The sequence below is a fragment of the Lipotes vexillifer genome, unplaced genomic scaffold, assembly GCF_000442215.2.
Source record: "Lipotes vexillifer unplaced genomic scaffold, Lipotes_vexillifer_v1.1 scaffold102, whole genome shotgun sequence".
Classification (NCBI taxonomy): domain Eukaryota; kingdom Metazoa; phylum Chordata; class Mammalia; order Artiodactyla; family Lipotidae; genus Lipotes; species Lipotes vexillifer.
In genome coordinates this window covers 4,032,354-4,054,180 of record NW_006786541.1, presented here as the reverse complement: position 1 = coordinate 4,054,180, position 21,827 = coordinate 4,032,354, and the positions used below count along the sequence as shown (strand labels likewise).

General features: G+C 34.3%; 1 protein-coding gene across 2 annotated transcripts in view; it reads right to left on the bottom strand.

Moving 5' to 3' along the window:
* The window catches only part of SLTM (SAFB like transcription modulator), a 47,277-nt gene that overhangs the window by 13,249 nt on the left and 12,201 nt on the right, over nucleotides 1-21,827 (bottom strand). The window contains exons 3-14 of one of the 2 annotated variants that reach the window (XM_007458898.1): nucleotides 20,561-20,625; nucleotides 17,718-17,915; nucleotides 16,762-16,809; nucleotides 9,091-9,118; nucleotides 7,279-7,747; nucleotides 6,609-6,658; nucleotides 4,342-4,460; nucleotides 1,990-2,139; nucleotides 1,674-1,777; nucleotides 1,409-1,575; nucleotides 844-929; nucleotides 470-633 (exon numbers count right to left, since the gene is read on the bottom strand). In XM_007458898.1, the coding sequence (XP_007458960.1) occupies nucleotides 470-633; nucleotides 844-929; nucleotides 1,409-1,575; nucleotides 1,674-1,777; nucleotides 1,990-2,139; nucleotides 4,342-4,460; nucleotides 6,609-6,658; nucleotides 7,279-7,747; nucleotides 9,091-9,118; nucleotides 16,762-16,809; nucleotides 17,718-17,915; nucleotides 20,561-20,625 (1,648 nt within the window). The remainder of the gene's footprint in view (nucleotides 1-469; nucleotides 634-843; nucleotides 930-1,408; nucleotides 1,576-1,673; nucleotides 1,778-1,989; nucleotides 2,140-4,341; nucleotides 4,461-6,608; nucleotides 6,659-7,278; nucleotides 7,748-9,090; nucleotides 9,119-16,761; nucleotides 16,810-17,717; nucleotides 17,916-20,560; nucleotides 20,626-21,827) is intronic. The other variant, XM_007458899.1, reaches the window with a different exon arrangement.

Below are 21,827 nucleotides of genomic sequence, written 5' to 3'. Positions count from 1 at the left end.
CCCTACAATGTCAACATATTATTTGACCACTATAGCTTACATTGAGACTATCCTATCTCAAAAATCAATTTTTCCTTTAAAGTCATGTTTTTTATGGCGGCAGCTTTGGAGTAGAGGAAAGAGCATTGGACTTGGAGTCAGAAGACTTGGGTCTGAGTCCCGACTCTGCCACTCATTAGCCATGTGGCATTGGAAGAGTCATTTAGCCTCTCTGGGCCTCCATTTTTTTCACTTATATAATGGACATAACTAACCTTACAGAACTGTCAAGACAGAGATAACAGATGGAAAGGTATTTTGTAAATCATAAAATACTATGCAAACTTAAGAAATCATTAGGTTTTACTGCACTTCTTAAAAGTGACAAATATCTTTCTGTAGGAATACAATTTCCAGAAATATGGTTTATAACTAGTGTTAAAGATGTACCTATAGTTAAAGACAGGTATAAAACAGACGCGTTTCCTACCTTCGAAGTTCCATTGCTCGTCGCAATCTTTCAAAACGAACTAAATGTTCTCTCAATCTTTGTTCCTTCATCTTTTCAAAAGGCAAGATGTCTTTCCTCCTGTAGTCTTTGTCCCTTTTTTTATCTAAGCTAGCTCTCTCCTTTTCCTTGCTTCTTCCATGAATCTGTAGAAAAAAAAATTATAACAGGACTACAAGTTAAAATAATTTTGTTTTTTCAAGTTGAGCTGGTCATTTTAAAAGCCTAAATGAGTAATGACATTCCCCTTTTCTTAGGTTTTCTAGCATGGAAGTATGCAAAATTGTTAGAGATACTGACTTATCTTCTTTTGGGAACAGGTGGAATAGTATACAACATCCATCTCAGAGACTTACTTTCTCATATCTTCCCCTTCTTGATGGCCTACAATGATCTCCTTTAGTTTGGTCTAGTATTACCATATGTCCTGGACTCTTTGAACCTAAGAGGAAAAAGAAAAAAAACTAGATAAGCAAATGTCTAAAAATATTTCAGTAAAAAAGAAAATATAATGTAAAAATGCTGAATTCTTAGACAACCAAATATTCATAAACCAATACATGAAATAAAAAACCTATTCTATGAGAACTTAAAGGTAAAGAGTTTTTAAAGCTTGATCCGCTAACATAAATACTTTCAGAAATACCAAAAGATCAATTACATAGCTATTACTCATTGACCGTTTTCAGCCAGCCCAGATTTAACAGTAAATGGGCTTAGGTGGAAGAAGACATCTGTTTCCTAAGAGTGGAAAAGGAGAAGACAGTCAAGTCTATTAGACCTCCTTTTCTACCACAGTGACATCTAATAACAAAGTTTAAATATTTATCTGGATTGTAATCTCAAGTTTCCCCTTCCACTGTAAAAATTAAATTGTAGGATGCATTAGAAAGGGATTGAGAAGAAAGATGCATAGCATACTTATTCGTTTCTTTTCTTCACTTTTTTTAATCGATTCTGAAGTTTGGCCACTTGATCCATTATCATTCTTCTCATCTTTACCTTCTATTTTCTTAGTATCCTTGCTTTCTTTTTTTTCAGGTTTCTCAGACGACCTCTTCTCTTCTTTTTTGACTGAGGCTTGTGTCCTGACCATACCACCCCACGCAAGAAAACAACAAAATGAGGACTATTTCATCAGTGTACCAAGAAAGTCTATATGCTTATCAACAAAATAAATCCTTACTTGCTACTTCTATCACTCATATTTTTTTTGTCTCCAGAACTTCTTGAACTACTCTTTTCATCATTTTCTTTCTTCAATTCTTTCTTAGAAGGATCACCTTTAACCTGAAAGGTTTAAACAGAGAAAAATGTGTTTTAACGTTACACTTTTATGTTTGTAAAAAGTATGTTGATGGTAGAAAATTTGGAAAACAGAAATGAATATATAAAATTAAAAATCATTCCTAATTCTACTCCCTACCAGTGTAACATCTTTAAATTGAAAATTACTAGCCCTCAAAGTAACCTCCCTTTTATAAACACTTAAGCAAGCTTACTTTTTCAACAGATATCAGCTGTCCATGCAGCTCAGTGCGATGAAGATGTGCAATACATCTGGACACCTCTGTGCTTGAAGACATAGTTACAATGCCATAGCACTTGGCCCCAGGACTTCGAGCATTTGTGACTACCTTTGCACTCAGAACCTGTAAAATGAGATGATACTTTAGAAAGTTTTACAACTTTATAACCACATACATTTCTAAATAGATTAAACTTCAGAATGAAGACTATTCAAATTAAAGGATATGTTCAGGATGTATAAATTCAGGATAAAGGATAAATTTAGGACATATATTATTCTATGATCATCATCTACCTTGCCTGTAAGTACTCAGTAAATATTCAGGGGAACAGTTTAAAATGTCAAAAAGCAATTTAACCTGCTTTTAGTTTTTTCCTTTTTTTTTCTTTCAAATACATTGCCAAAACACAGTCACATCAATGAAGTAATGGCACAATTAACGAAAGCAAAGAAATAATATTTTCAATTAGATTTGGGTCAAAATTTCCCTATCAAAGGCCCACCCTGAATCTCTTAAAGATATTAAAACAAAAAGGGTAAGTTCCTAGAAAGTGTCTAGATAAGTGTTAACACTTTTCTATAATGGGTCTTTCAAAAATAAAGAATCTGCCACATGTAAAAAAGCAACCTTAAAAATACACCCTAGGGCTTCCCTGGTGGTGCAGTGGTTAAGAATCTGCCTGCCAATGCAGGTGACACAGGTTCGAGCCCTGGTCTGGGAAGATCCCACATGCCGTGGAGCAACTAAGCCCGTGCACCACAACTACTGAGCCCGTGCGCCTAGAGCCCGTGCTCCGCAACAAGAGAAGCCATGACAACGAGAAGCCCGTGCACTGCAACAAAGAGTAGCCCCCGCTCGCCGCAGCTAGAGAAAGCCCGCGCACAGCAACAAAGACCCAACACAGCCCAAAATAAAAACAAATAATTTTTTTTAAAACACCCTAAAAATATACCCTAAAAAGACACACTTTCCATCTATGTACTTTTAAAATATATACCAATATAAAAGTGACAAATAATTTCAATTCTATAAAATGAATAGCTAAGAGAGACAAGGCAGGGGTGGATGAGTGAGAAGAGAAGCGAGAGAGAACAATGTAGTGCTGAAGAAATAGGAACAGGGATGCAGTGTCAGGAAGAGGAACGTAAGGAATTTAGGAGGCTGTATGGTGTGGGTAGCTGGTAGCTATCAGCTTTTATCTCAACTCTGGGAAACACTGACTTGCCCCAACAACAGCATAATTCTTAAGCCCGAGGTCCTTGTTATAAGTACATGGTTTCCTAATATAGTTTTAATCCTAATAAATGCCAACATCAAAATACCGTTTTTACAGCTCTAACAATAAATTGTTGAAAATAGAACCAAAAATACACCACAGCCGATCATGGGACCACAATTCTCAGTGTTCTGTATCTGACATCTACAAGAACCTCCTTAACGTGCAGGTAACTCTCTAATTAGAAGAAGAAAAAAAAACTCCTAAAATCAGTAAGATAGATTTTTGTAACACTCATTAATGGCTATTTACCGTTAATGGTCATTAATTTAATAAATATTTGAAAGCCTACCATGTGCACACATATTATAGTAGATAAAGATCCCTGCTATCAAAGAGTTTACAGCAGAGTAGGTTACATACGATGTATCAATATATTGTACACTAAAATGTAAAGTAGAAAATAGTGAGTGCCCTAAGGGATGCAGATCAACTGCAACTTAATTCAACAGACATTATTTGAATATTCAATTCATTTAATCATTGACTATTTTTCTCTTCTGTTAGGGCTCCCCTCATATGCCAGAAAAAGTTCTCCTGATGAACCAACCACAGTAAAGCCTCCCTTTGCTAACACCCTGCACTCTTCCTTCACAGCACGTATCAAAACTTCTGATTAAGTTTCACCAGTTTTACATTTTTCACCACCACTGTACTGGAATTTGTATAATGAGAAGGACCACAACCGTTTTGGGTTTTTTTCCCTCATATTCTATATCCCATTGCCTAATATTAATCTACCTATATTTTCCAGATGACCAGATCAGCCTCAGCAATTCTAGGTCCAAGAAATATCACGATGAATGTGATGAATCGAAGATCTTGGCTTAAATGGGCTCAAAATATGAGCTCTTAATAAAAGATTCCCAGGGCTCAGAGTGAGATTATATGATGAAACTCACCATTACTACAGAACTCAATAATTATGCCTGTAACAGTCCTAAGAGAGACGAGAAACTAGATTTTATATATATACTGTTTTGAATATAACCTCTATTTAAAATGGAGATACCAGAAAGATGGATAAAAAGGTAAAAAGAATGTACCTTTCCATATTTGCCAAAGAGGTTCTTCAAATCAGCAGCTTTGGTATTAGAAGAAAGTCCACTAACCCAGATATTTTTAGTTGAGCTTCCACTGCTACCACTAGTACTACTTGTACTTCCTAGAATAGATTTAATATCAGAAGTTTAAGTATCTCAATTGGAATATTTTTAACACAATTATTAGGGCCATATTCTTCCAAAATTATAATACCCTCTAATGTTGATAGTACAACTTTACTACATTAAAATCCTACATGTCTATTATTAAAATCAAACACAATTAAGAGATAATACAAACATGTCTGAACATTTGTACATTTCCTACTGCACGAATTTTAAGACAAAGTAGGCAAAACAAATAAATTACATGTCTTGGACTTTTGCTGTTAAGCTCAATAACTTATACTCAACCACTGCACTGAATACAGGCAACCAGGAAGCAGTCATCTAGGAATGTACAGACTGCTTAATTACCTACATCTGTGGTGGGCTTTAGCTCCTGAGAAACTTGGGAGCACAAAGGGAAAAGTCAAACAAAGGGATAAACTGTTTTCAAGAATCTGAATGTTTAATAACAAAGACTAGCCAACCACAGTTCACCTTCACTCTCCATCAGAGAAAGGGTAAGAGAAAGTGGGAGTTACATGCAGCTGGTTAACTCTGTATTAAAAAAAAAAAAATCTTCTAAAATCACTTAACAAAAGTAAGATCAGAGACCTCAAAATCCTTTAGAATAGGTAAATGGTTATATGTATTATTTCTGTACTATTTCCATACACAAATTATGGTTTCATACAGATAAATGCCATTTCTTAAAATACAGGCCTGGTCAGTCATCCTTCAGTGCTTTACTTCAAATGTGCTATTATAAAAAAGGAATTTTCATTCATTTGACTTTACTTGGAAAACAACTCTTACCCACTCTAAGGGAAACAGTATCTAAGCAAACAAAAGTAACAATTTTTATAACTTTGTATTATTGGAGTAAAATGTTTAATGCTTTAAAAATTACAAGCCACAAGTTTTAGTTGAAGAACTATTGTCAGCGTACTTATGAGACAACACATGCCTGACTCAAATATTTTAAATATTAATGGTTGCTGCATTTGTGTTCTTAAGAAATGTAGTTATCAAGCGATCTGCTATGAAATGTTAACTGGAAGTTTATGTATCTTTTTTATTTTACCAGTAACATTTGGGCCCACATACTTCTCTAACTACAGAAAAAACAATTTAATGACAGGAAAAAGTTAACATTTAATTAAGACTACACTAGTCTTCTAAATTTAAAGGATAACATTTAATACATTTATTATATCTTATCCATTAACCAAACTGTAAGGAATGTGGGTAATGCAATTAATTAATTGTCAATTACTAAACCAATCACTAAAATTTCTAATTATTAAAATATACTAAAAAAAGTATAAGGAACACATTACTTTTTCAGGCACTCGAGGCATTTTCAGAATCTGTGTAGTACCTAAATGGTGTTATTTTCCCTTAAAATGCTTTTTTAGAACACAAGAAATATTTTTCAAGTATACAGCATATACAAGATGACACTAAAGCACATGACCAGGAGACAAACTGAGACTGAGACTTCCCAGTAACAAAAAGAATTCAAATAATGCACCTTTAAGCTCACAAAAATTAAAATAAAACTACTTTTCTACATAAAACTCTCATCAATGCAAAATAAGTCAAGTAGGAAGTAAATTCCGAAGAATTAAAATACTGTATAACTGGCTATATTAACAGACGTGTGCCCTGATTTAAAGAATCAAGAAAGTAAAACCAAATGTTAAGAGACTGACTTTCTTTCAGCTCTACAAATATAACAAATACTGTTTATACCATATTTCCTACTAGACAGAAAGGGAAAAGACTGTGGTGGTGTACAGGGGTTAAAAGTGACTGCAATCAAAGATAAAATACTTGAAATTATAATATAAGGAAACAAAATATCTGTTATATGAATATTCCATACAGATGCTTACAACACAACGTAAAAAACACAGACCAAATATATTTTAAGCAAATTCATACCAGTTTACAAATTAAGTAATTAAGAAAGTAATGCTTCAATCACACTGAGAATTTGCTGTAATCTAACTCCATGTTTACATAAAGGCCATCGAAAAATTTTAGTATGTCAATTTTTGAGGACTAAATAATGTCAAAGGAAACAACCCCCAGGCAATTATTACTTTTTAATGAAAATATGCAATTTATCACTGAAATAAACAGGGAAAGAAATCCATTACCTTTGTCATCTTTGGATGATGTCTTGCTGTCTTTAGATTCCTTTGAAGAGCTAAAGAAGCAAATCACCAGAAGAAAATTGAAAAAAAAAAAAAAAAACAACAGAAAAAAACAAAAGAACAAAAATCGAACAGCTTGATATTGACTATATTTCAAATAGTGCTACTCATACAAATTAATAATTCCAAAGGCCTAGATTAGGTTATTTGAACAAATGATTCCCTTAGGATTCTTGGACTGATTTTCCCCAAGATGCCTGAAGATCTAGATTTTCTGACAATTTTATTCAGTGGATATATGGCCATCTTCTCCAGATTTCAGGACTGGGACTTGACTTCATTTTGTGTTCTTAGGACTGATAGTTGTTCATTAACCATCATCACAAGGATTTTTAAAAATAAAACACAAAAAAATTGTCAATTTGAAAAAAAAAACAACAACAAAAAAACCAAATATATGCTGACAATTCGACAATGCAATCAGTAGGACACACTGAATATTACGAAGATCTTGAATTTTTTTTTAAAGTAACTTATGACGATCAAAAATATTATAGGCAGGATCATAAGTACTAATTACTGTACATGGTCTTGAAGCCACCCCCTTAATGTAGAGTGATCTTATTGAATGCTGGAATTCAGTATCGTAAAGAACTGACATAGAAAAACAAACCTCTTTGCTTGACCAGAGGCCCCAGTAGACGAGGGCCCTTTCTTCAAAGTATCCTTTTCTTTGTCTCCAGATTCTGCTTTCTTAGAACTTTCTCTGGCTTCCTTCTCGACAGGATCACCCTTCACGCAGTCTTCCTTCTTACCATCTTTATGGTTCGCATTCATCTCATAATCCTTGCTTTCCTTCTCCGGGCTCTGTGCAATGACGTCCTGCCCATCTTTTGGCTTACTTGCTTCAGAATCTGTAATTTTCACATTTTTACCTGTTTCTAGGAGGTCATCACCATCAAAATCCAGAGTGATGGCATCTTCAGCCTGGATTGTGACCGAGATGTTGTCATCCTCAGCTTCTTTCACAGTCGTATTAGCTTCCATCTCTTCATGAGCTGTGTGATCAGCCTCAGCTAGGTTCCCTTCTGAAGGAAGAGGTTTAGATACTTCTTGTGTACCATCACCAGAACCTGCTATATCTAAGAGGATTTAACAGGAATAAATATGGCAAAACAAGAAGTTTAAACAATTTCATATTCATAAGCTAGAATAGGACCTAGAAAATATAAAGCCAGTTATTAGCACTGATGGAAGGTTAGGAAGAAAAACACAAGGGTATTAACTAACATAAACAATCCTTTACCCAGGATCACTTATTCTTCATGGAAAAAAATGATCTCTAAATACAAATACCAAACAACAAAAGTGAGGGAATGGTTCCATCCTGAGGATACCAGCTCTTCATTTCTGGTTATAAGTTAATGGCATATGGAAGATTTTTTCCTCCATGAGAGAGTGACAAATGTGCAGATTTGGTATTCAATGTTCAAATTATCTTGGGATTTAACTCTTGTGACCTTCATAACTCCCATGGTGACGTCTTGAAAGGTCACAGTCTGAGGATACCAATCGGTCTTCAAAGTATTCAGGGCCTCATCTTTTTCACTCTTCTTATTCAGTTCTTGTGTAGTCCAGAATCACGTGGAAAACTGCTACAGGAGGCTCCAAAGATGGCCTGCTCCATAACGTTTAGGAAAGTGGTTATTTCCAGGCTTCATCCTGTCCAGTCAGTCCTGCAATTACCATTTTCAAAGATGTCTTGCATTCCCCCAAAATAGAAAGGCTTCGGGCATCTGAGATTTTCAGCTGGTAGCTTTACTTCATCATTTCTTCTAGGTTTTTTATTCTTTCTTGCTTAGAACCCTGTTCCATGTCCTTTCTAGTCCAAAGTAGGAGGATCCTTTGACGTCTTTCCAAGAACTCTTCCATAAACCTCATACTGACCACATATTTTGCTACTGGTGTCCCTGCAATTGTATTGGATGAGATAGCTCTCCTAAACTACTGAAACTGTCAGAAGACTGTACGAAATTTCTCTAAGCAGCAAACAAAAAGTCAGTCTCCTGGTCACCCAACATTTTTAGGGCTAGTTGTAAAATTAATTGTCCATTACATACCAGGACTCCCAATAAGCACGTATGAGTTACTGCAGTGCCAGTCTTAAGAATGTAATCAACTTACCGTATGCTAGGAGTTATTTTTAAAAATAAAATTTAAATTGGGTTAAATAAAAAATGGCATTGTCCACTACAGTAACTGATATGTACCATTAAGTTAGAACATATCTTTAAAGTGTTAAAAAGAAAATTAAAACCAATTGAAAAATAAAATCAAGGTGCTACCTTAATTCACTAAGTTGATAAATTTGAAAATAAACTCATTTCAAAAATAAGATTTCAAATAAGGAATGTTTTATTTTCACATAATTTACTGTTTTTCTAAATGTCACCAATTTTTAAACTCTACTTAGCATCAAACATACCTTTCTCATTTTCTTCTTCCTCACCATCCTGAAATTCAAAGAATAATCAAATGTAAAATGAATTCACTTAAAACTGGATTTCAGTAATAGTACAAGATCTATCAAGTTTAATTGCTGAATGATTTAATAATATTAGAGACGCCTATCACTAACAAATACAGGATATTCCAATCAGAACTGAACCAAAACACATTTACAGAAATGTAGCATATGTCTGGTATACATGATTTTACACAAGAAAACAGGCAAATCTGTCAATGATTATATCAACAATGAACTGGATTACTTAGTTTCACTACTCAAAACTAGTTTAAATAACCGGACTCTTACTCATATCAAAAAGCCACTAGGAATTCCCTGGCGGTCTAGTGGTTAGGACTCGGTGCTTTCACTGCTGGGCCTTGGGTCCGATCGTCGGTCTGGGAACTAAGATCCCCCAAGCCGTGAGGCGCGGGCCCCCCACCGCCCCAAAAACAGAGGATGCAAAAAGACGCCAATAAAAAGCCTGCCCTGATTATTTTACATGACTCGGTTCAAAGGCACTCGTAGGCCATACTATTCAAAATGTATCAGAAAATCTAACATGAAAACATGTACTTTTCAAGGGATGGAATGCATATTAATAAACAAAATACATAAACAAAAAACACTCCCTTCTTAGGCATCTCAGAAGTAAGAATGACTACAAGAGTAGTTTCAAATTCTTCATTCCTTTTTAATCTGTTAAAATGAATTCATAAGCTGTCTCATATACAATGGTGGTCAGCCACTTTAAAAATGGTATTTGTGCTAAGATAATCAAAACAAGTAACACAATTTTTTAAATGACTGGCTTTAATTTTAAAATATGTGATATTTCAATTTTAAAACTTGTGACATCACATAATCTAAAATTAAGCATGTGCTGGCTTGAAAACAAGAATAGCACAGAGGGGAAAATCTTTATTTACTCTACACCAAGCTAATACTACAAAAATAACTGAATTATAGCAAAATAGAAACAACATTTCCCAAAATTAAAGATCATAACAAATAAGCTAGAAATATGCATTATAATCTCAGTAATGGAAAAAAATTAAGGAATGTTTTAACTTATAACTTTTAAAATAAAAGCTGAGTAGAAGTAGATTGTTTTTAGTCAAGGTGGTGTGAAGCTACCATACACGAAGCCTTAGAGTAGTGGTTCTCAAACTCTGAGTCTGTATCAGAATCCCCTGAGGACTTGGGATTGAGATTGAGATTGCTGAGCACCAACCCTAGAGTTTCTGATTCAAGTCTGGAGTAGGGCCTGGGAATCTGCATCTCTAACAAGTTTCAGTGATGCTGATGCTGGTCCAGGGACTACACTTTAAGAATGGTGCCTTAGAGCGACAGCCTAGCAGGGAAATTAGACTGAAGGCAAAACTGAACTGTAAACAAAATTTTAAATGCTGCATTAATCTTATAACACAATTTTAGATTCATATAAAAGCATGCATTCCTTAAAAATGTTTTACCATATGCTCAAAATTAACATTTGGGTAACAAACATATTTCTGAGAAGTCATTTTTAAAATAATTTTTCAACTTTAAGTTAACACATAAGTGCCCCAATTAGGGAATGACCAATTGTACTGCAAACTAAAGTAACATGAAGGAAACTGAAAACACTGAAACAATTCAGCCATAAGCTTAGGAAGTAAAATAGTCCAAAACAAGTAGATTACTGATTGACAGCAATGTGAATCCTATTATTATATAAGTCCATTATACTGTGCTCTAATAATCTCCTAATTGTTATGCTGTAATTTAGTTTTAATCATTACATTTCTAATGTGCAACATTTGGAAAGGAAAGAAAAATGCTTTAACTTGGGTGGAGTGGTAGGCAGCGGCAGCAAAGGAAGGATGACTTATGCTGGAATTACTGATAAGTCTTTTTCTCCCAAACTCTTTTAGTCATTTATCTCAGAGGGATAAATAAACTGGAATATCTTAACTTTTACTTAAAAGCAGAATAAAGTAACTTAGAGAATGCAACTTGCCTCTCCTTTATCTACCTGTGACACAACAGCACACCACTTCCAAGATATTCTTTTAGAGATGCAATATTGATATGTTCAAGAAACAAAAAATGGCCAAAGTATTTGCCATTTTTAAAAAAGTAAAATTTTTAAAAACACTGTGATGTAAAAAACAAAATCTTTCTGCCAGTTAGAAATGTTATTTCTAGCTGCTGAAATAATTGTTAAGGTTTGCCTTACTCTGTTCAAGAGTTTTTAGGTATCTATCCTAATTACTCAACAGGTCTTCTGAAGGGTTTCACAACTTTAGTTTCTCAAAATAGTAGTAACACTAGCCTTATTACATATACTTAAATGTCCCTAGGAAAGGAGTCTGAGCCAACTTCCAGAAAACAAACTGATTACAATGGGGGTGAAGCACAAAAACAACTAGGGTTAGTAGAAAAGATGAGCCACACACTAGTGCATATTTGCATTATTGTTCAATATGTGCAGTAAACATAGCACTCACTACTAAGGTTAAACGATTCCTTACAATAAAGAAAAAAACCAAGAAATACAAGAAAGACAGTGGAAATTTTTCCCTGTAAATGATATATAGGCACAGACATAACATGTACCTTATTTGAAAATAATTTTCCTCCACTGAAAACAGATGTTTTTTCAGAATAAGGAATATGGTAAATAAGTTACCACAATGAAAAGCATCCTTTTAAATTAACTACTTTTTGTGCTAATCTTGAAAAAATGTATTTCACATATGAAAATGAAAACAAAGGTCTATAATGTTCATGTTGTTTATCTTTGTAATGGGATCTACAACGCTTAAGTCAAATGTGAAAATTAATACAGAAAGCTTCTCTATTTTTATTTCATTCTAGGAGCAGCAAAGACTCGTGAGAGATAAAGACAAGCCTAGGACTTGTTTTTCAGTTAACAAAGTGTTTACTATATACCCATTCTATTACCTTCCCCTAGGTTAATCTTGTGATACATGTACATATATGAACTAAGTAAGAAGACCTCTTCTGGAAGGCCTCCTTTCCCTTGACTTGTATATAAACACTGTATTCAGTCTGACTAATTTACAATAAACCTTCAAAATAACCCTAAACCACTAACTACCTGCTATCTACCTGGCAATACGCTAAAGACTGTGGGAAATACAAAATACCTGGCACATAATAAGCACTTAACAAATATTTGTTGAATGAATTTACTGAATAAATGCAGTGTAAGACACTACTATTTTTAGGTGGAGGGACTGAACTAACTGCAGCACTGTGTAAGTACAATGGAATTCAGAAAACAACAATTATGAGCGTGGAGTCATTTAGTGAAAAGAATACCAGACTAGGCACCATGAGACATAGGTATTTATTCTGTCTTTACCACTAAAACAGTTTTACTCTGTGGTAGTGTCATCTACCTAGGTGAATTTTACCTATAAAATAGAGATAACATATGACCTAAATAGGATATATAGAATTAAATAAGATAAGGGGTGTAAAAAGTTCTCTGTCAACAGTAAAGCACTACATGAGAGAGAGCTTTACGGAAGAGACAGAGATAAGTCTGGCTTTGAGAGGTATATAGACTTCGTATGACAAAAAAAGGGAAGGCCCTTCAAGTTAATGAAACATTAGGGGCAAAGGCAAATGGAAAAAGGAATATACATGATGCAATCATAGAAGATTGACAAGACTGACACTAGAGGAAATTTTTAAGAATTAAAGCATTACCAAATACAAACATTTTGGAGAAAATGTTCCAAACAATTCTCAAGTAACTGATACCTTCAAGCAAGTAAAAACAATACTACAAGTAACCACTAACTACACATGTACTATGTGCCAGGGCACATGATTGATCTTCACATCACTCTAGCAGGTAGGACTTACAATGTTCACTTTACAGACATAGAAATTGACTAAGAAAACATGCCCAAACTCACAATATTATAAGTAACTAACAATGCAAACCAAATTCTACCTGGTATGACAAACTGCTTAGAGGCTAACACCTGAAAGCTAAAGATTTAAGCTTCAAGTCAAAGCCTGAAGACTGGCTTTAAATAAATATATCCCTATACAAAGGTACTGCCTATTTACTTATATTTTTAAAAACAAGTAATAAAAGGATAAATCCTGAATTTTAGAAAGTTCACCAATAAGGGGACGGGTGAAGGGGACTTTTTTGAATATATCCTGTCTCTTAGATTTGACTTTGGAACCATGTAAATATTTTAAATAATTATAAAATTAAATTTAAAATTATAACTTTTTATTTTGAAATAATTATAGACTCACAAGAAGTTACAGATTAAATTTTTTTTAAAAACAATACTTAAACATTGAAAATAAAATGAAACAAGTCAACCTAAACATGTATTAGTTGGTGATCATACAGAAGACTAGTCTAAAACACAGTGATTTGTTTGTTCCTAGAGGGGTACATCCTTAGGAGAGATACAACTGGAGAGAAAAACCTAAATTATTTTCAGAAATCACACTGGTGGCGGTGTTGGTATTATCATTCTAGGACTATTGTACATACACTGTGAGATAAAGAAAATAATTAACTTAGAAGTATCCTTATGAACTCAAAATCTATTTTATCTTAGAAGTAAAAACCAACAAAAACAAGCAAACAAAAAACACATTCTCTAGCACTGTACATTGAAAAGGCCTAGAAAACATGAATAACCCAGTGGCAATGAATACCCCTACCATGGAGATTATTGTCTTGAAATACCATTTACCACTAAAAGGAAAAAATGGCATTACAGGTCTGGAGCAGAAAATGGAACATCTTTACCAGAAAGCACAGAAGCAAAGACTACTAGGATCATGTTGAAAGGACTCAAAAGCCAACTTGAAGAGGTTCTCACTGGCTACAGATGGGACAATTTGAGCATTAATAAGGATAATAACTACAATGGACTGAAATACATTAAAAATATTTAAGTCCATGAGTTCAAAATGAAACTGGGAGAAAAAGGAAAAAAAAAAAGAAGAACCTCATTGGTCACTACTGGAGATGCTCATGAACCAGCTCATTATTTTGATAACTGGTAAATAAAAGAAAAATAATCAAACATATATCCCGCCTTTCTTTGTAAATGGTACCACAGGGTAACCAAATAGCAGGTGAGGAGAAGTTTCTCTTTCCAAGGAACATTCCAGCTAACAAATAAAGAAAAAAATGACAGAATTAGAATATCACCACTTTGATCTCCCTAAATAATCAGTGCAGTATGGATCATCAATGATTGGTACCATCACCAAGAAGATACAGTCAAACATTATGTGTATCCAAATAGAAGAATACAACACTACCTGGGAATTAGCTGTATGTCTTGCGGGGATGGAGATGGGGGTGCAGGAATCAGATAGTAAACCTCTGGATCCTATAACCAACTTACCAATTTACAGGAAATACAGTAAACAGAGTTGAATGAATCCATAGGAATGTAATCAGCAAAATATAAACTTTGGAAGCTCTATGACTTGTCAAACTATGCTAGATGCTCTTTTTGTAAATATTTTTATTGAACCAGCCATCTCCATTCATTTACCTAATGTCTGTGGCTGCTTTCATACTACAATGGCAGAGTTGGATAGTTGTGACAGACCATATGGCCCACAATGGCTAATGGCCTTTTCTACCTGGCCTTTTAAGAAAAACTTTGCCAACTCTTGTTCTATAGGATAAACAACTCAATTTCTTTAACAAATAAGACAGTAGGGGAAAAAAGATGGAGAGAAAACCTATAGATTAAAAGAGGCCTAAAAGACATTTCAATCAATCACAATGTCTCGATCTCATTTGTATCTGGATTCAAATAAAACCTGTTTTTTAAAAAAATTTTGGACAACTGAGTAATTGAAGATATTAAAAATCGTGTTTTAGGAGTAATAATGTAAAAAATAAAAGAGTTCTGAAAATTTAAAATTTTTACATACTGAAATTTTTAAAGTGAAATACGATGTCTGGAATTTGTTTCAAAATAATCCAGAAAAGGGGAAGTGAACAGAGGTATAGATGAAATAATACTGCCCGTGAATTGATAACAGCAGAAGCTGTGTGATGGGTACACTCTATGCAGTATTCCTTAACACAGGTAGTAAGACAATACATTCATTAGTCATGTTTAGAAGCATCAGATCATGATGGAACTCAGATACATTCATATATACTTCTAGATATTCCACTATACATCATTTAGGAAGAGGAAAAAGGTCATTTTACTTAAAACTTCTCTGAAGATGTAACCTCCCTTTTGATATGATAAAGCAAAACTTGCCCCTTGATGAGAAGTATATGTGTTATTTCATTCTCAGGATGGAATGGGAACAAGGCCAAATCTAGCCCATAAAAATTTGCAAAAATTAGAAAAAGGCACTCATTCCTTAAGATACTTCTATCTGTTAAATTTCTACAATAAATATATAATCTATTATGAGAACGGGGACCCTTAGATGTGATGCTTTCACACACTCACAACCTGTGCAACTGTAAGAGAGGCCCTTGATGAAAATTAAAAAACTCGTTGCCAAAGAATATGAAGAGTTCAACTTTACCTTTTTGCAAATTAGTAATCTATAAAAGGTACTCCTCCAGTCTGGGAGTTGATCTTCCTCATCTACTTTTCATCATTCAGAAATGAATGTACCTGAGGATAGTACGGGGACAAGTCTACAGACTTTCAGAGTCCTAATATTTCCTTCCTGAAGATTCCAAATTACCAAAAACATTTCTCCCAGAAATGCAATTTCTCCCCCACTGCAATAAACACAGAGAGCCAATATATAGCCTCACCAGCATTTCAAAGGCAAGAGAGCTGCAGGAAAGAAGGCATGACCAGAGGCAATCAGCTAAGCAGTCTGTGAATACACGCCCCATTATACACTGTTCCAGTAAATATTAGAATGAGGAAAAAAACACAGCTGGATCACTATTTTTTCTAAATCTAGTAAACAGAGGGAATCCCTATGTCTATTTGAAAGTATACTATTTAAAGAGGGCACATGAACAAGGCATTCTTGAGTACAGATATGAGAAAAAGACAAAGGATAATTTTTTAGTAGAGAAATTGAGCTATAAATGTGTTTACAGCATCTGTACGTCATACTTTAAAATGTACACTATGCGTATCACATATACCAAAAACAAAATCTAATACAGAATAGAAGAGCTGTCATTTTCTACACACACATACACATACATACCCCAAGTAAATTAATTGAACAGAGATTTTTATCATTTTTAAACTATGCCCATCCTAGGAGTGTTAAACTAACAAAATTTTAAAGCTTTGAAAAGGATATTAGTACTTTTAAATGATTTATTTTATACCAAAGTGACCAAAAAAAAAGGAGTGTGAAGGCTTCCCAAGACTGGTAACTAGAGTCATGTTTTATACAAAGGGTAGACTGTTTTTATTTTTATTTTTAAAATGGTAGGAACCTTGTTGTAATAACTTCCAATTACCTCTATGGCAACAGAAATTTCAGCTGCCACTTTAAAGTATTTTGTATATACCACATAAGTAACTCAGTATTAAATTTAAGGCAATTTTATTAAAGAATTATGAAGTCAAAATAAGATTCCTTTTCCAAGCCCTTCCACCCACAATATCAAATTCATAGGACTAAATGTAAACTTACTTGGGCTGTTAGAAAGGTATCATCTTCACCTTCTTGAGCTTCAATTTCCTAAGTAAAAGGGTATACAATAGCTTTGCTTTACAAAATATCTGGGTAACATGAGAATGCTTTTATGCTATACCCGATTATCACTTGCCTCATGTTCTGTGCAGGGTCTATGGATATACCATGGGTCCTAAGTCAGTGCTTAATAATTCAGGCTATATTTTTTATGCCAACAGAAACGCTTAGTCACATTGATAAAAGAATTAGAAAAATGTCCTTCATGAGCCCTTCATTTATTAGGCTAGGTAGAACCAAGTGTTCTAAGTGTGAATACTGACCCCCTAATCCCTTGATTTTCTTAAGATGTACTAACATACTTCAAAGCAGGACAAATGATCTATTTCATTCAAAGAAAAGATTTAAAAATTATATGCTTTTAAGTTAAACCTTCATAAGTAATTTCCCCACCCTTGATAACAACCAAATAAATGCAAATTAGTCTTTTATACCTACTAAAGTAGTAAAAACAAAACAAACCAAAACTACCACCTTATAATGTTAGCAAGGTCAGAGTTAGATTGGTACACTCATTCATAGCAGGGTAGTAAACAACTTAAAACTTAAATATCCCAAATTAAAGGAGTAGCTATTAGACACATAGAAAACAGTCTAATAAACTGTGGTGTAACACAAGAATTATGAAGTCATTATGATATGTTATGTGAAAATATTATATAGAATAGCAACTTATGGCATGATAACTACTAGGTAAAAATATATACATATGTGGAAGATAATAAGCAAAAATAAAAGGGTCATCTTAGATGGTAGGAGTCTGAGTGATTTATAAATAACTTAAAAAATATATTTTTTAAAGTTCTGTGACTTTCACATTGAACTAGAAAAATACGTTTTTATTATTTAGTACTTAATTTAACTGTGTCACGTTTTAAAAAAAACTGGCTAAAGACCTGACTTTCGATGTCCTCTTTTTCTATATCTTCTATTGCTTCTGCCTCTATTAATTCATGAGCTCTCTTGTTCTCTTCTGCAGAAAGTAACTCCTTGGAATGCACATTTTCTTCTTCATTTTCACCAAATTCTTCAGAGTCCTTTAGTTCGTCATTTCCATCTTGTTCATGTGCCTCTTGATGCTCCAATTCACAGTCCTTTTAATGGTAAGAAAATTTGGTACAACTCGAGGCAAAGTACTATAGGCTATCCACCAAACCTTTTTGGTAATTTACATCTCTAAATGTTTTCACTTTTATCATATTTTGACATTATTCCCAAAGTCAAAGTTCAATCATTTTGTAGGACACACTAACTGTGTCTTTAAAAATAGAGGGGGTCTAAAACCAAGGTCATTAAACTATGCATCTGAGTTCCCAAATCTCTTACACTGAAATACATACACACTAACTGAATTGCTCTCAAGTTCCAGTTGTTTAATATTTACCAAATCACATACTTGTATGAGCTGTCCTTCAAGACACGGCTTCAAAGAAATGACTTATTTTCTCCACATGTCACAGTTTGATTTAACTTCAAAGACCACGGAAATCTTACATACGATAATATAAAGTTTATTTCCAATTAATAATAAGGAATCCCAACTGTTACACCAATGTGTGTTCTTAGAAAATATGCAAATAATTAATCTAAATGTATTAGCTTTGAAATCTACCACTATGCCACAAAGCCGATTAAGCAGGGGAACATAGGTTGGGATTGCCTCTGTGAAAGAATATCTGTTTGCCCTTCAAAGTTTAAGGATACAAGCGTACCTCAGTAGAAACAAAGAAAAGCAGCAATCTGCCTAGTTCCCTCTTTGATTAACTGCAGAGAAAGGGTTGAAAGCAATGAATATCCCTTCCTCCTTTCCTATTCTCATGGTACATCTAGCAGATTTAACAAAAAGTTTCTGGGTTAAAAGGGGAAAAGTGCAGGGGTATTAACTATTAATCATTCATAGCTGAAATGCAATGAGTGAATTGAAATTTCTGGTAGTCACCGAGAAGAAATACGATTGTTTTGGAATATGGAGTGCTTGGGGAGCAGGGCGTCTCTGGGACAGAGGTTTAACCAGCTTCACTACCTATGGGTGGAGGAACATAGGGGATTGAAAATGGAGTAGGTGGTTGGTTATATGATGGTGGAAGAATAGGTGCAAAACAAAAGAAAATCACAAGGGAAGTCACTGAGGGAACTTCATCTACTCTGAAGTGCCAACTTTGACCACTCTCTTCACCTATAAGTAGAAGTAATTCCTATAGTATTCATATATCTAAGCAATAGGTGATATTTACCCACCACTACTGTGTAAATTCCAAAACTGCCAACTCTGAGAAACAGGGAAAGCATATTCACTTAATTTCTATCAAATTCATCACATACGCGGATACTTCCAAAGGGAAAAAGAAATATAAAGAGAGTGAAGATATATTTAAATAGTATTTTTTTAAAGCTCTTGTTCTTCTAGACATTACGAGACCAGGTTCATTTAATAATTACACAAAGGCATCCTCTGCAGTACATATAAGATACAGCAATATTACATCTCGTAATGTTTCAAACGACTGAAACATTTTTATGAATTGAAGAGCTGAAAGCAAGTTAGAAATGTGAAACCTAAAAGGGTTTTTACTAAGTCACAATGCTTTTCCAGCTTACGGGTAATTTTGGCTTAATCATGCACTCACTAGTGAAGATAACTAGAGAAAATAAGAGCAAAGGAACAAACCTAATGGAAGATATACCACAAGGATAAAAGAATACAAAGACTGAAGAGTTCTTAAATGCTCAAACGAAAGCTGGTTACAGACATGCAATCATCAATTTTAATGCATCCCTGAGCAAACATTTCCTAGACTATCTGACTGCAGGGCTAACTCCTCAACCAAACATCTCTTTCTCTCTGTGCCTGCCCTCAAAGTGCAAGATACAAAGCGTTGAGACACATGGTGCTGTGTGGCTTGTGTGTGTATAACGTAGGGAGGGTAGAGAGCTAGACCATAGGAGAGATGGGTGGGTGAATGGACATGAGCTGGCTTCATGGTGGAGCACACAGACATCCCAAGACGTTATGGCAATATGGCCTAACTGTACACAGAAAATGGAAATACATGGGGTGTAAATGTACATAATTTAAGAGGAACTATGCTCATTAAATAACTCCTGCAAATGCCACACTACCTAAGATCTAATGATCAGTAAATAGCAGATTACACTTCATTAAAATGAAAACAAACAAAAATCTAACTATGATTAAAAATAACAGTATATAGAACTGCCACAACCTCAATTAAACTTAAAATACTTCATATTTCTGGTTGGTCAGTTTTAAAGTACATTCTTTTTCAGCCAATAAAGACCTGGCTTATCTTTAAAGGGCAAAACAAATTTCTTAATCTGATCTTCACCAAGTAGCAACACATCAGCAACTTTCTCCATTTTAGGGACTACATTATTCTAAGTTCTGTTTGTTATACACCAAAGCTAATGCGATGGGCAGTACCTTGTCCAGGAACTAAGATAACAATTGTCCTGTAGCTGTTCCTCTGGCCCCTATGTCTCATATTTCTACTTAAAGGCTCGGACATTTTTTGCTTTGTCTCATTTAACTAAAGATAAAGTTATTTATTATATTTCTCAACTATGAGAATTAATAAGATTGACAATATTACATAAGTCTCTATCATTATTTTACCTACATATTTCAGTATCTATTGTTCAAGTAAAATGCATGAATTCATCATGCAAAATGCTAGGCTCAAAATAATAAACATCTTAACCTGTGTAATTAACACTTTACCTTGACAAAAGCATCATCTTCCACAGAAGCATCTCCACTCAACTCATCTGCTTCCTGTTTTTTACCTGCGAAAGAAGGAAAATGGGCTAACAACCAATATTTTATTACTTTAAAAGCAAAAAACATTCAGAAGTTTACCCCGAGGTACCACTCTCCACTCCCAAATCATCTGACAAAGCTAATGCCTACTGCTTATAAACCACCTGGCCACAGCTGTCCCAAACAAAAAAAACACTTTATTAACAATGTCATGCTGTTTCATTTCACTAAAATAAACTGTACAATTAATCCTACATATGAACCCATCATCTTAACCGACTTGACATATGAGGTACATTCTTTACACCACTCAAATTCTCTACCTCCAATTCTCCCGGAAGTAGCAGCACCTTTCAACAGTTCTCTCCTATTTGTATACATAACCAGACATCTGATAGCTAAATTCAAGACTCATATCCCCCATAAAGCCTTCCCTAAGTTCTCCTTGTCAACAAGCTTTCTCTAAAATAAAATTCTCACACTTGACACCTCACAATCCATCAGCTGATTATATATTGCCTTGTACTCTCAAGTACATCTTGCTTCACCATTTAAAAAAATACCTTAAGTACAGTGACTGCTTTTATGCTTATTTTGTGTTTCTCCAAAGGCCTAAATATAAAGAGCGCTGGGCGCTTAACATAATGACTGATTTAACTGATTTAAGGCAAGTAGAAATTACTTCAGACCAAGAACTGTTAAGAGCTTCTAGATAGACTGCAGGCCTCCCTGACTCAACCCTCATCTTCAACACTTTGCAAACTGGTGGTTGGAATTTTAAAAATGTTTTCCACATCAGGAAAAAAAAGTTTTCCACAGAGCCAAAGCTAAAAGTTTGTGTTTTCAAGCTAGTCCACAAAAACCTACTAATTAAATAACCCAAATGTATCAGAAATGCTGTAAAAAAAAAAAAAAAAATCACAGCTGCTAAAATTTTACTATTAAATTTTTAAATTTTTATTGATTTTGAGATGTTAATGATTCTTTCCTGAGGCTAACTAATCAACCTTTCCTTTGTGTAAAACAGGAGTTGCCATGTCTCAAGATTCCATGACCCCCAGAGCAGAGGGTTTAGTTGTGACGTAACTGTAAGAAAAAAGTTAAGATGCCTCCCTTTCCCATGTCTCCTCACCAGCTCCTATCTTCCATCTACTCCCAATTTGAAATCCTTTCCATGAATGAGAGATAAAAAGTGAAACAAGGGCTTCCCTGGTGGCGCAGTGGTCGA